Here is a 16579-nt window from a genome sequence, read left to right on the forward strand (position 1 = left end):
TTTGGTGTGAGGGCACCCTTACAAGTAAAAGTCCAGAATTCAAAATGTACTTGAGTAAAAGTACGAAAGTATTGCCATCAGAATGTACTTAAAGTATTAAAAGTAAAAGTACTAAATGTTTGAAAATAGCAGATCTACAAGCTCACAACGCGTCACGATGCGACGCGTTGTGATCTTGTAGATCGGCTATTTTCAAATAGCCAAGGTATAAAATAGGGCTAAAGTGTTTTAACATATTATAATTTATACCAGCAAACTAACTAGTTTTCAAATAAATGTTGTGTAGTAAAAGTACAACATTTGGATCCCAGATGTAGTGGAGTAGAAGTGAAAGTATTGGAAATTGGAAATACTCAAGTAAAGTACAAATATCTCAAAACTCTACTTAAGTACTGTAGGGTACTAGTTACTTTACTGCACTGTGACTGTTGTTGTGACAAAGACTTCTTCTGTTGTACAACGATGACATCATTATTTAGGCTACAACCATTGGTGGAAAGTAACTAAGTACATTTACTCAAGTAGTATTTCCAATTTCCAATACTTTTACTTCTACTCCACTTCAACTCAGAGACAAACATTGTACTTTTTACTCCACTACAATTATTAGAAAACTCGAGTTACTACAGTAGCTATTTCAGCCCTCTGCAATTTGGAAATAGCCGATCTACAAGTCACAATTAGACGCATTGTGAGCTTGTAGTTGCTATTTTCAACATTTCTGCCTCTAATATTTGACAATTTCCAATGTTTAATTTGTCATTTTAGAGGTATTAAAAAAGCCCTTAAATTGTCACTTTATAAATGTGCAGATACCCTCTATACACTTAAACTTTATGTTGGTTTGTTTACTGTTGAGAGAGAAAACAATGTTGCACATTAAGTTAATCATCTGGGGACCCCCCAAAATAATGTGGGGACCCACAGGTTGAGAACCACTGGCAGGGAGCAGAGAGTTTGCGGACCCCCCAGGGGGTCCCCAGGGGGTCCTGGCCCACAGGTTGACAGCAGGGAGTTTGCGGAGGTGTTTTTAATGATGTTGTTGTCCTGCCCTGAGGCAGCATTCCTGCTATTGAACCGTCACAATGTAATTACTGTCAACCTGTCCCTTACTGTCTCATCCCCACTAGGCCAAAGGGCAGGACACATAAGCAAGAATTAAGCCATATTTCCATAAACTTATCAGAAATGCGTATTAAGACAAAGCGAATTTAGCCTGTTTCCATTAAACTGATGAAATGCAATTCTTGGGAGATCCTGCCTGGGTCCGTCTGACCGACCTGCTGTAAATACTTACACACAGTGCACAGAGCTGGGATGGGGATGATTTTATCAGACCGAGAGACGTGAGCACTGCTGTGACTCGCTGCACACTCATCCTGCAGCGTCGCAGATGCGAGCTGCTGTGAGCTTGTAGATCGGCCACTTTTGGCACACGCAACACGGTGTGATGACGAAGGGTCACTCCGTGTGTAACAACCAGTTTGTTTTGTGGGCTAACGCTATATACAGTGGACTTATTTTGCGAATAAGCCTTAAATGCACAGTAAGAGGCTTTATGGAAACTCCACTTAAGATAATAAGCAGGATATAAGTCAATACATCAACAAAATTACAAGAAATGCATAGGAATATCAATGTATAAAACAATAACCTACTGATTAGATACCTAATCAGTAAACATGCCATCCATCTTTCATGTGTGGGCATCGAGGGTAGGAGGGCTGATCAGTTGAAACTAGGGGTGTAACGATACATTTTAATAGCCATTCGATACATATACGATACATGGTTGACGATACGATACATGGTTGACGATACGATACATGGACAATATTGGTTCATTCATGGTGATACGATTCGATTCGATTCAATGATTTAAAATCGATATAGTAACTATTTAGCAAAGAAATTAAATCTGTGTGAAAGGTGTGGATAGTGCAGGTTTTTAAGGGAAACATGTATTATTATGGATATGAATAAGTAAACACAGTATTTATCTGCCAAATACATGGACATTGTATATTGACAAACCTGCACCTTGACATGAACCCAGAGATTACACACATTTATCGATAGACCAGCGTAGCTATATGGAAAGGAAAAGTAATTAAACCACTCCTTTTAATTTTTTCTCTTTAAAAATGCTAAATACAATGCCCAAGAAGGTAGTATCGATACAATCGATTCTTTGCACTGCCGATTCGATACGATACAAAATAAAACGATACGATTCGATTTTAGCTGTTTTCATTTCGATATACTTCGATTTATTTCTTTTTTAAACAATATTTCGATACAGTTATTATATCGTTACACCCCTAGTTGAAACCCATTCATCAGTGTTTTGTTGTTGCTTTTCACCATTTAAAAGAAATACAAGTGTGGTTGAAAAGCAGGCCTACAAGCTCGCCACGTGGCACAAAGCAAGAACCCATCATCAAAGACTCTGTACTTTTCTATTACTGTTGTTGTGTTGTCCTATTTGTAGTATGTTTTGGTCTTGTTTTGTTTTGTTGTTGTTGTCTTCTTGTCTTGTTGATGTTTGTCTTTACCTATATGTGAAAGTTCTATGTGTATATGTATAAAATGGATGATGTTTGTCAATCTGTGGGAGCTCCTCGAAAACGAGATGATACATCTCAAGGTGTTATCCTAATAAAGAATTTCTATATATAAAGGGCGACTCCCACTCGTTCTGTCTCTCTGCGTAGCCATCACTGACTCTGTCTCCAGAGATGGGCACAAAGTGACACACTGTGAGCTTGTACATCTGATATTCTTTTTGGAATAGACAATGTATAAATCAATGGATGGATAAAGTGGTTAAAGGAGCTATAGTCAACTTTGTCTTGAAAAACGGATGCTAAAATAAATATAATGTTTCGAAAATATTTTATAAAAAAATAAGCTTCATATATGTGTTTCAATTCAAAAATGACCACAAAAAGTGTAAAATAATGATAAAATTATCATTTTGGCCATTGTCGGACCGACACTTTGTTTACATTCTAGTCGGATGTAAATAAAGTGTCGGTCCGACAATGGTTAACCACTTTAACGTTAGCTGGGGATGATGTGTGCTGGGCTGGTGTGTTTATGTTTAGAACACAGTTCTTATAGGATGATGTGTGCTGGGCTGGTGTGTTTATGTTTGGAACACAGTTCTTATAGGATGATGTGTGCTGGGCTGGTGTGTTTATGTTTGGAACACAGTTCTTATAGGATGATGTGTGCTGGGCTGGTGTGTTTATGGGGCTTTTAAGCCGTGACATCATAGTCAGACCTCCAAGCAGATTTATTATCAATATCTTTCCCTCACTATTTCAACAGATCCGAGACAAAAATAACAACTAAAGTATAATTCTACCACTTTCCTTTCAACAACAAAGAAAAAAAAATTAGTAAATAGTAAAATAGTAAAAAGATTCACGGGCACTGGGGCCTTTTGGCCCCAAAAGTTCTCCTCTGCCTACAAAATGATGTCAGACTTAACAGCCCCATGTTTGGAACACAGTTCTTATAGGATGTGTGGTGTGTTTATGTTTAGAACACAGTTATAGGATGATGCGTGGTGTGTTTATGTTTAGAACACAGTTCTTATAGGATGATGTGTGGTGTGTTTATGTTTAGAACACAGTTCTTATAGGATGATGTGTTCTGGTGTGTTTATGTTTAGAACACAGTTCTTATAGGATGATGTGTGGTGTGTTTATGTTTAGAACACAGTTCTTATAGGATGATACGTGGTGTGTTTATGTTTAGTACACAGTTCTTATAGGATGATGTGTTCTGGTGTGTTTATGTTTAGAACACAGTTCTTATAGGATGATGTGTTCTGGTGTGTTTATGTTTAGAACACAGTTCTTATAGGATGATGTGAGGTGTGTTTATGTTTAGAACACAGTTCTTATAGGATGATGTGTTCTGGTGTGTTTATGTTTAGAACACAGTTCTTATAGGATGATGTGTGGTGTGTTTATGTTTAGAACACAGTTCTTATAGGATGATGTGAGGTGTGTTTATGTTTAGAACACAGTTCTTATAGGAGCTGATCTAAGATTCCCTGAAGGGGATTTCAACACAAACAATAACAATGTGAACCTGGAGGACAGCGCCCTCTAGCTGCAGAGAGGTCAGGAGTTGCACCAGTACATAAACACTGATGAGGATGACCCGGCGGGGATATCCGGTGTCCTCTCTATTCTTATTATAACTCTATAGACGGGTTTCTGGTCCACGTTACACTGATAAAACTAGATGCGTGCGCAGGGTCAGGGTGAAAATTAGCCAATGAAACCAGCGCTCCCCAAAACAACAGGTTTGGGGATTGGACGGAATTGATTACATGATACAGTCAGCTGTGCATTTAGTCTCAATGTTTGTAAACAAGAAACCCGTCTATGGTTAGCACAGGGGGGGCAACATCTCTTTCCAGGGGGCCACACTGACTTTGATAAAGTGAGTGAAGGGCCACACGTTGTGCTGAATGAAGTTAAAACTGCATGAATTTGATAGACAAGACGGACAAACATATTGCCTACTTTGTGAGGTGTCTTTAAGGCTTATGAATTATGTTATAAATATGGATCCATGGCAGACTGTTTCACTGTTACATTATAAATGTTTAACATTTGAGAACATACGGATGGAATATACTCAAATGGTACATAGGCCTACGTATACTAATAATTAATTGGAGTTGCGTTTAATTGATTTCCCTAAAAACATGATGCTGCCATTTAAGATGTCGATTTTATGGGGGTAATTTAGTTTTTCTTGAGGACTTCGAGGGCCGTAGTGAGATGGTCAAAGGGCCGGGTCCGGCCCCCGGGCCTTATGTTGCCCATGTGTGGGTCAGTGTGAACCTTGGTTCAAGGCCAGTTTCAACCCTACAAGCTCTCTCTCTCTCTCTCTCACTCACTCACTCACTCACTCACTCACTCACTCACTCACTCACTCACTCACTCACTCACACACACACACACACACACACACACACACACACACACACACACACACACACACACACACACACACACACACACACACACACACACTTTAGATCACAGGAATGCTGTCCCAGCCTCCCCTGAAACACCTTGCGTGACAAATAATACTCCACACATCCTTTAGAGCGGGGGCGGACCGCCACTTAGAACCATCGCCACTTAGAGTGGAGGGGTGTAACCAACCCTTTAGAGCAGGGTTACTAAACCTAGGATGGCTCAGGGGCCACTCAAAATACAAAAAAGATCAAAGTGATGGTCCTATTTTGGACATAGACAATGATTTTGTAACACACTAGTCTAAAAACTAAGGAAACACAGAAAACAGCCACATTTCCATCTATAAGGCCAATCATCAATAAAACACCCCGGACGACGCTCCACGCGTCCCAGACTCTTCTCCCTTCCCTAAAACACCCTGGACGACGCACCGCGAGGCGTTGTGTGCTTGTAGATCTGCTGTTTTCACTACTTTTGTGCGACGGTCTTGTATGATGAAGCAGGGCTTTACTTTGCGAAAGAACGTACACATTTGGAAATACGAGGTTTCCACAATTTGTGTTGTTGCTGCTCTTATACCACCATTATTACTGGGGTTAGGGGGGGGCAGACAGTAGCCCCACATTGACATGCGTGTAACATGCATGTACAGTAGGTTTACAGTGAGCTACTTGGTGTGTGTGGGCTGTAGGAATGTGGGAGGGGTCTGTAGGAATGTGGGAGGGGTCCGGCCATCGCCCGGGGACATGGCCACAAACAAACCGGACAGGCAGTCCAAAATGACACGACAACAAGTGACAGTCAAATGCACTGGGTGTGTGAGCAGTGGTTCTCAACCTGTGGGTCGGGGCCCGCAGGGGGTCTCCACATTGTTTTGGGGGGGGGGCCACAGATGATTAGCTTAATGTGCAACATTGTTTTCTCACTCAACAGTAAACAAACCAACATAAAGTTTAAGTGTATAGAGGGCATCTGCACATTTCTATAGTGACAATTTAAGGACTTTTTAATACCTCTAAAAATGACAAATTAAACCAAATTGTCAAATATTAGAGGCAGAAATTGTGAAAACAGCAGATCAGATCAGATATTTTCCAAAGATTTTGAAAACATTTGAGTCAGGGGCGTACCCATAAATGAGGGTCAGGGTAGGCGAAATGCCAACGATGTCTCTCTCAAACTCGAGGAGACACAGTCACACAGACCATTATAGGCGAGCGGTTGTCATAGTACTTCTTTGTGCACATTTGATTCTTTTGACACTGGAAAACAGACGTTCAACAGAGCATGTTGTCATGGGCAGAGTAATCAGTGCTTTTAAGAAGTAATGGACACTGGGGAAAGCGCTATAAGGTCACACATCCACTTAAGCAGTGTGTCACATTTAGCTCCCTTGCTTTCTTTGATATCAAGGTGAGTCATAAATGAAGCAAGCTCATGTTCTTTAACTGCTGTAACACCCAAAACACTGCCAGAGACATTGAGAGTTTCTACCATTTCAGTTACATTAGCATCAGTTACATTAGCATCAGTTACATCAGCATCAGTTACATTAGCATCAGTTACATCAGCATCAGTTACATTAGCATCAGTTACATTAGCAGCACGGGGAGTTGGAACCTGGTATTCAACTCATTAAGTTGACAGTCTACGATCTGGTTTAAAATGATGCGTAAATCCTTGTCACCAGTGTAATGATACTATTATTACATGTGTACACTCTCAGAGTTAAGGACAATCTTGCAAATAAAACATGAGGCTGCATTTTATGCGCAGACTGAGAAAGTAATAAAGTATAATGTGGATAAAAGTTTAATGTTACTTTTCCATCGCTCCTTTGTGGAAAGTGCATTGACTTTTTGTTTTATTGCCTGGTATGGCTCCTTATCGTTGGTCAACAAGAACAGGCTCCATAAAATCATAAATGTATCCAGCAAGATAGCTGGCGTACGGCTGGAGAGTATGACCTCTATGTATGAGACCCGTGTGCTCAGGAAGGGCAAAGCCATTTCTAGGGATAGAACACACCCATTATACAGTCAATATGACCTTATGCCCTCAGGACGACGGTACACAGTACCTGCGTTGAAGGCAAGGGCCTCGAGGACATTTGTCCCCACTAGTATAGGGCTTCTGAACAAACAAGCCCCAGCTCAGTTCCGTGCATAAAGTGTTATGACTGGTAGCCTGTTTTGTATCATGTTGTTAGTGAACTGTGAGTTTGTCTTGTTATTCATGTATTGTGGTGTGTACCATGTTGTCAGTGAATTATGAGTTTTGTCTTGTCATTCATGTATTGTGTATTATGTGTTGTGATTTTGTGTCCTGATGACTGCTTGGTGCAAAAAGAATTTCCGCAAGGACAAATAAAGCATCTATCTATCTATCTATCTATCTATCTATGTGAGAACCATTAGTACCATTAGTAGGGTCAATGTTTATTTAATACATAAATACAAATCGACTCTGCAATTATAAGGACATGGATGTATGACTATTGGTGGTTTATACATTTAGGCCTATAGGGTTATAATGAGTCAAATAGATGTTATTCTGGTAATAACAGTAAATACAGATTGTTGTCTCAGATGCCCAGAATGTGTGAGCTCAGTTTGGTTTTACAGTAGGCTAATACAGCCTGTATGGTACAATAGCACCCCCTAGTGGAAACACACTCCACATGGGAGCAACACTGACTGATAGATATTTTAAAAAGACCAGGGAAGTACAGTTCAATAGAAGTTATGTAAACCCAAGCATGCATTGCTGTACAATCTGGATAAGCATCGTCAAATAAAAGGGAACACCCTCTTTGTTGTGTTCCTTCTGCATCAGAGAGTCTGTTCTTCAGAGATGTAGGCATATGGGGCTTTAAGCTGTGACATCATTTTGTAGTCAGACCTCCAAACAGATTTATTATCAATATCTGTCCCTCGCTATTTCAACAGATCCGAGACAAAAATAACGGCTAAAGTATAATTTTACCACTTTCCTTTCAACAACTAAGAGAAGAAAAATTAGTAAATAGTAAAAATAGTAAAAAGACTCATTCACGGGCGCTGGGGCCTTTTGGCCCCAAAAGTTCTCCTCTGCCTACAAAATGATGTCAGACTTAACAGCCCCATAGGTCTATGTATGTATGTAAGGGTTGTTTCCATTGGGGTCCTTAAATGGTAACCGGAAAACTCACCCTAAAACAAACTCGACCCAAACTCGTTTCCCAACGGTTCTGTGGCCTTAAGCTAGATGCAGAATAGACTAAAATCAAACATTTGCTTCTGGGGGTCCCTGGAAAAAAATATTTTGTGATGGGGGTCCGTAGCCAAATACATATCATTCTGGGGGTCCTCCATCACATGACAAAGTTTGAGAAACAATGATAGAAACATACATTTTTTCAGGAAAATTGTTATGATTTAGAAGACATTTTTAGAATGTGCCTATCAGTGGTTAAGGACCCCCATAATGTGTTTTTGACCGTGGACCCTCATCTCAAAATATTTTGTTCCATGGATGGACCCCTATCGCAAAATATTTTGTTCCAGGGACCCCCAGATTAGATTTCGGTCTATTCTGCATCTAGCTTAAGACCACAGACCCGTTGGGAAACGAGTTTGGGTCGACTTTGTTTTAGGTCGACCTTTCATGTATTCCTTAATTTGCACTCAGTTCAGCCCAGAGCTCTTTAGCAGTGCTTCTCAAGCTTTTCAGGACGCGATCCCCAGAATAATCATGTTTTAACTGGGGACCCCCCACCCTTAGTCTAGTAGCCAGAAAGTGAACCCGGACATTTTGAGTACCCTAAAGTTTTATGTTAGAAATGTTGAGTATGGGTCCCCAGCAGTTAAAAACTGCCGGATGCTAACTTGCATATGTTGGGCAATTTTCATAATTAGCATAATTAGATTAAATTAGCATAATCACCTATAATAATGAAAAATATGTCCAAAACTGATTGGCCGATTTGAACAATATTGGAGTGGTTTTGGGGGTTATTGAGGTTGCTGAATCCATTTCTGACATTTTCTAAATTCAAAATGGCCGTTTTAAACCGGAAATGGCCATATACCAACTTAAATTGGGATGATTTTGATACTTTTTTTTCCAAATGATGAAGTGACTATTTTTTATAGGCTATTTTGGCAGTCATTGTTCTAATAATTTGTGTGGATTGTCTATATTTTGCTTTTGAAATGCAGATAATCTATAAGCATATAAATAACCACATTTATAATTTAATTCATAATCAAAATCAACAAAAAAGTCTCAAAATCATCCTAATTTAAGTTGGTATATGGCCATTTCCGGTTTAAAACGGACGTTTTGAATTTAGAAAATGTCAGAAATGGATTCAGCATCCTCAATAACCCCCAAAACCACTCCAATATTGTTCAAATCGTCCAATCAGTTTTTGACATATTTTCCATTATTATAGGTGATTATGCTAATTCAATCTAATTATGCTAATTATGAAAATTGCCCAACATATGCAAGTTAGCATCCGGCAGTTTCTAACTGCTGGGGACCCTTACTCAACATTTCTAACATAAAACTTTAGGGTACTCAAAATGTCCAGGTTCACAATGGGGCTCTATGGGCTGGCTACTGGACTACCTGACGAGCACTAAGAGTTGAGGAATTACATTTTGTATAACACGGTTCTATTGTGAAAATAGCAGATCTACATGCTCACGCCTCGTGTTGCAAGGCGTTGTGAGCATGTAGATCTGCTATTTTCACAATTTTTGCCTCTAATATTTGACAATTTGACCAAATATGTCATTTTAGAGATATTAAAAAGTCCTTAAATTGTCACTTTAGAAATGTGCAGATAGTTATATATACACTTAAAGGGATATTTCACTTTCAAAAAAACTTTTGGTAATTTTATCATCTAATCAGGCTTTTATGAACACCCTGAACAGTTTTTAATTAGCTTGATTGAATATTTAGATATTTGATGTAAATGTTACCAGGCCCTCCAGGCCCAGGGCCTCTCCCCACACACACCCATTGTAACTTCAAACTCCATTTTAACCATGATAGATTCATTAAAAACACCCATTATTTTTTTCTGGTGACTCATAATACCCTCCTAATATGTGATGCTTGTGGGGGTCCCTGCTTCATCTCTCTCTCAACTAAGGGGTCCTTGGCCTGAACACGTTGAAGACCCCTGATGTATAATGTAGTATCAGATAGTAGGCCTATTATAATAGTATTATAATATGTATGTGTCTATAATGTAATATCACATAGTATTATAATATGTGTCTATAATGTAATATCAGATTGTATTATAATAGGATTATGTGTTACAACAGCGCATGGAGGTTTAATTGGATTAACTTAATTTAACGGCCAGTCAGTCTGCATGCAGCCATCTGCCCTTAAATCCTCCTTCTGCTGTGTGTGGAGCTGATGTCACAAAGAAACCTGTTACCTGTAGATTTAAGTCACTCTAATAACCTGTGACTTTATATTACAATGTGTTTTTATCAGCCAGTACAATAAGTGATATCTGTCTTCAACACACCATCAAATAATGAACGCCAGACCCCAACACGTGTCTATTCTCTGATCTTTAAAGTTTAAACCAATCCACTGGAGAGTAGACACAGCTTTGTACAGGTCACCGGTGGTGGTGTAACACAGTCTGAAGCCACAGACTAGTCCACGCGTTGTGCAGTGCAGGTTAACGACAGGTTATCAACTAAAGAAAGATGCTTCTTTTAAAGGTTGCGGTTTTGTGCACAGGTAAATACATGTTTATTTTATTATATCAGTTATTTAATGTACTGGTATACAGATTTATGTTGTTAAAGTTGTTTTATTCTGTTGAATAATTGATACCGGCTGAACTGTTGTCTAAACGTTGAGGTGTTTTGTTGAATATCAGCTGACATTTTGACTGATTTTATTTTACTATAAATCATGTATCAACTTACATTGTAGAACCAGTAGAAATGCTTTGTTGTTCATTTTATTAATCAGATAGGCTGTGGCTCTCATCAAAGTTTGAACTGATAATAAAGTAGGCATATTCAATCAATTATCAATGATAATTGATTGAATATGCCTACTTTATTATCAGTTCTCATTGTAAAAGTACAGTACAGTACAGTACATTAGCCTACAGTACAGTACAGTACAGTACAGTACAGTACAGTAGCCTACAGTACAGTACAGTACAGTACAGTACAGTAGCCTACAGTACAGTACAGTACAGTACAGTACAGTACAGTACAGTACAGTACAGTACAGTACAGAACAGTACAGTACAGTACAGTACAGTACAGATAGGATTTAAACCACAAGAAAGCACTATGGCGTGTTTACATTGGGCTCAATGGCACATATAGCAATATAGGCATCACCTATCAATATATGTATCACAGATAAAGTCTTTGACTTTTAGGCTACTTTTTACAGGGTCCAGTTTTGATTTGCACCTGTGTTCTTCCAGAGTGGTTTTAAGTGGGTTCCGGGGACCCCCATGTGTCCTTTAAGGGTTCCAGGGGGTCCCCCATGGCCACTTTAACCCTATTTTATACTTCAAATATTCAAAATTAGTCGAACAAGGTTACAGGGTTGCAATATGATGTGTTTGTGACCATGTAGTTCTGATAAAAAGAAATACATACAATAAGCTTCTCTTCTGGGGGTCCGTGGCACAACATATCTTCAAATGGGGGTCCATGGCATGGACAAACACACAGTATTAGTTTGGGGGTCCTTGACATGAACAGGTTTGAAGACCTCTGGATTATTAGAATTTATAATATTGATGAATTGAGTAGGCCTGCTCAATGAATTGAGTACAAAGGACCCCAATGTAAACAAGACATGGTGCTTTCTATGGTTTAAATCCTATTAGTAGAGCTTGTATCTGAACTGTACTGTACTGTACTGTACTGTACTGTACTGTACTGTACTGTACTTTATATGAGAACTGATGATAAATTATTCAATCAATTGATCAGTCAATACAGTTTCAATAGATAGATAGTAGATGGTCTTTTTATATTGTTAAGTTATATTTGTCACAGTGGTGTTGAGATTCACATGTCATTTTATTTTGATATATTAATTATATTTAAGTTATTGTGTTATTTTTTCACAGTGGTGTTGAGTTTCACAGCGGTGTCAGCCTTCGTTGACGAGCTGGATGACACGTGAGTTAATTATGAATACACAAAATATTCATATCTATGATTATCATTTCATCTGTCATACATATGATTCTGAAATACATGGATCTATTCTATATAGACACATAACTAATGTTTTCTGGACGCTAAGCTCCTAAGTTTATGAAAGAACATGTCTGACTGTGACGCACTATATAATTATATATTGTGTGTGTGTGTGTGTGTGTGTGTGTGTGTGTGTGTGTGTGTGTGTGTGTGTGTGTGTGTGTGTGTGTGTGTGTGTGTGTGTGTGTGTGCGTGCGTGCGTGCGTGCGTGCGTGTGTGTTTGCGTGGTTTAAGATTCAATGTAATTTCTTTTTCTTCTTTTTGTAAGGTTTCTGGAAACTAAAGGGCCAGAAGAAATATGGTTGATAATGGTATGTCATCACACCTTAATGTCATTATGAATATCATTGTTAGGAACATCATTAATAATATTGTTATTTCTATCGTTATTTGTCCATCATTACTGATATAATTATCTTATATGGTTTTTTGTATTGAAACACAGCATGAAGTCCTGTCCATAGTTACTTTGACTGAAACCAAACCTTCAAAAGGTCCGGTTCAACTACAAAATGACGTCACTCGAGACTTCTGAAAAGCATTTGACCAAATGAGAGTTTTGCCGGAAATTTGCACGTCGGAAAGTCCAACTCACCGAACATTTGGGAGATACTATGGACAGCAGTGTTAATAAAAAACACATTTTTTATTTAGTTTTAGTTCCAGTCTTTTGAATAAAATCCGATTTAGTTTTAGTCATATTTTAGTAATCTGAAATGTTTCAGTTTTAGTCTAATTTTAGTCGACTAAATATCATAATATTTTAGTCGACAAAACATTTTTGGCGGGCCTTGATGGTGTCGTAATGGCTGATTTTACACACTTGGTTGCACTCTGAAAATAGCCGATCTACAAGCTCACAACGTTTGTGAGCTTGTAGACCAAACATAAAATGACTTGTCTTTTAGTTCTACTGGATCTCTTCTCCACTGGTCCGTACCGTGACATTTTAGTCTAGTTTTTATTTGTTGACAAAATTGTCAATATATTTAGTCCTAGTTTTAGTCATCATAGCTTAGTTTTTATTTAGTTTCTATTTAGTTTTCGTCAGTGAAAAAAACACAGTCGACGAACATTTTTTGTCATAGTTTTAGTCAACGAAATCAACACTGATGGACAGGCTTTTATAGTGCGCATAGAACCTGTTCCCACCCTGAGTTCTGGGAACCCACAAAAGAAAAGAAAATTCACTTCATCAGTGTTTACAGAAGTGTTTACAGCAGTGTGCAACCCTTGACATTATGATGACCAATGTAGGAAATTGGGAATACATTTCTGGAAGCCTATAGTCCTATTTTGCATTATTATTATCATTATTCCATGCATGCTAGCATCTCATTATGGTCTCATGGTGTGTTTTATTTCCCACAGTTCTTTGCTCCGTGGTGCGCCTTCTGTAAGAAGCTGGATCCAGTCTGGCACCAGATCGGCTCTGAGCTGAAGAGTCTGGGATCTCCTGTCAACGTAGGGGTCTGTGATGGAACCAAACACACTGGTCAGTATCACACTGACCACTCATTATAACACACTGGTCAGTATCACACTGACCACTCATTATAACACACTGGTCAGTATCACACTGACCACTCATTATAACACACTGGTCAGTATCACACTGACCACTCATTATAACACACTGGTCAGTATCACACTGACCACTCATAACCAACACACTGGTCAGTATGAGTCTGACCACTTATAACAACACACTGGTCAGTATCACACTGACCCCTCATTATAACACACTGGTTAGTAAGAGTATGACAGGGGGGCATGGTGGTGCAGTGGTTAGCGCTTAGCCTCACAGCTAGAAGGTCCTGGGTTCGATTACCGCCGGGGGGCGCTGTGGGTGCTGGGGGCGTGTTCCTCCCTCCACGTCATCAGCGCCCACACCCTAGGTGGGGTTGGCGATAGGGCCTTTCTGTGTGGAGTTTGCATGTTCTCCCCGTGTCTCCTAGGGTAGATGCCCTCACAAAAACATGCAGTAGTCCTGGTTTCTATGCTACCTCCCCCTAGCCAGTCAGGTGCTCCCCAATTCCCCTGGCGCGGCATGGGGAGAGCGGAAAGGTAGTTGGCACTGGGTGAGAAAATGGGTTGCAAAAACCGTGGGATAAAACTATATTAGAGGAAAAAAAAGAAGTCTGACCACTCATAACCAACACACTGGTCAGTAGAATGACACCACCCAGGCATGTGCACGTATAGGGGGCTTGAGCCCCTGCCCTTTTTAACCGTCTGTAAAAAGTGTCCTCTCCAGACCATGAATGCAGTTTTTACTATGGTGAAAGAAATGCAAAACGCCCCCTCTTTCCATGTCATGCCTGAAGGCAGCATTCAGAACTGCCTTGTCCAAACTCTCCTGAACTTGAATGCAACATATTATGTTGAAAGAATTGTCCTCTCTGTGTAGAAATCCATGCCGTTACGCCACATCTCCAGTACTGACTTGATTATGCTTTAGTTCAGTGTGGGATCAAGCACTGAAAATAGCAGACCTCCAAGCTCACAACGCGTCGCAGCGCCACGCGTTGTGAGCTTGGAGGTCTGCTATTTTCAATAGTTTCACCAAAAGGCCCTTTTAGAAATTTCAGAAATTTTAATTAAAAATGTTCCATTTGGTTTCATAAAAACGTATTACGTATTACTGTTTTTACTTTTGCTCTGTTACTGTATAGTTGATTATTTTTCCTTGTCAGTTTTTTCTTTCTTCCATGTAACTTGTAACCTTAACTGCTGTGCTGCCTCTGGGCGACTGAATTTTATTTGAGTTTTTTTCTTTTTTCAGCCTTGAGCAAAGAATACATAGTCCGAGGATATCCTACCATACTGATGTAAGTCTGTCTGTCTGTCTGTCTGTCTGTCTGTCTGTCTGTCTGTCTGTCTGTCTGTCTGTCCGTCTGTTCATATAAATAATAAATAGTGTGTTGCTTTCAGTACATGGTAAACTAGTTGAGCTAACCGGTTACACAATGATCAGTATACCAAATGGTGTCCAGTATAACTAGTTTAACTAGTTGTTTTTAACCAGGTTAAAGAATTATGTTTAGTTTTACTAGTTGTTTTTAACCAGGTTAAAGAATGATTGGTTCAGTATAACTAGTTTAACTAGTTGTTTTTAACCAGGTTAAAGAATTATGTTTAGTTTAACTAGTTGTTTTTAACGAGGTTAAAGAATGATCGGTTCAGTATAACTAGTTTAAAGGGATATTTCACTTTCAAAAAAACTTATTGTCATTTTATCGTCTAATCAGGCTTTTGGGAACACCCAGGACAGTTTTTGAATTTCTTCATTCAGTTTTTAGATTTTTGATATTCATTTCCCCCCATTTTCCCCCTTCCAGGACCTTTCTATACCAACCCATTATAACGTCAAACTCCATTTTAACCACAAGGTCCATTCCCACCGCTCCAGAAGTGCAGACCTGTACTTGTCAAAACTTTAGATAATGGGGGAGCAGTAGCCTGGTTTCAAGCCTGTTCGCTCCGTTCCACATTTTTGTCTCTAAAGCATTGCGGAATAGCATGGACTGGACACGTGTATTTCCTATAAGATCATTCATTTCTGCCTTAATCAGGTTTGACTCATAATGGTTATGAAGCATCAACTGATTGATTGAATTGAAGACTTTATTAGAAGTTTGCATAGGAAAAGGTACAGTTTCATGACGGTACAGTTCACTGGTACAAGGTCTACTAAAAGGAGATCCATGAAAAGCCTAAGCTTATTTCCACAGGAAACCATTAAAGTATCTCATATAACATTGAATGACAGACGAATAGAACACAGTACTATGCAGTTGATATGTAAATAAAATAAAATGAGAGAACAAAAAAAAGAAAACAGTAAGTCTAAACAAACAGTAAGTATATACAAAGAAGGGGCAGGGGAGGGTAGGGTTGGGCTAGGTTAGTTTTTTTACCAGTTGCGAACGGCTGCTGCCTGTAAGTGGTTTTTCAGGGCAATTTTAAAGGATGCTAGTGATCCACACTCCTTTATGGCCTTCGGTAAGGCTTTCCACATTTTTGTGAGGCAGCAAGACAGCGATAATGTTACTGCCACCAGGAACAGATGGAATCAAATATGAGTGACATGACTATCATAAACTATACAGAGCCACCTCCCCGACAATATTGCCAGTACAGTTTGTAATACAGTTTCTAATACATTCCTCAATCAATCAATCAATGAAAGATACATAAAAATAAAATAAAAACGATTCAACACTCAAACTGGACAAAAATATTGAATATCAAAAGATACATTTAAATTCCATAATAACATAAAAGGAGGGTGTGTGTGTGTGGTTGCGGGTT

General features: G+C 39.1%; 1 protein-coding gene across 1 annotated transcript in view; it reads left to right on the top strand.

Moving 5' to 3' along the window:
• The window catches only part of LOC308286168 (protein disulfide-isomerase tmx3a-like), a gene marked incomplete at both ends in the record, with an annotated part of 50810 nt that overhangs the window by 11146 nt on the left and 23085 nt on the right, over positions 1-16579 (top strand). Inside the window, 3 exons of the mRNA XM_080727124.1 lie at positions 12133-12184; positions 12534-12576; positions 13637-13764. Of these exons, the coding sequence (XP_080583250.1) occupies positions 12133-12184; positions 12534-12576; positions 13637-13764 (223 nt within the window). The remainder of the gene's footprint in view (positions 1-12132; positions 12185-12533; positions 12577-13636; positions 13765-16579) is intronic.

Source organism: Nannobrachium achirus (genome assembly GCF_963921795.1).
Source record: "Nannobrachium achirus genome assembly, chromosome: 5".
Taxonomy (NCBI): domain Eukaryota; kingdom Metazoa; phylum Chordata; class Actinopteri; order Myctophiformes; family Myctophidae; genus Nannobrachium; species Nannobrachium achirus.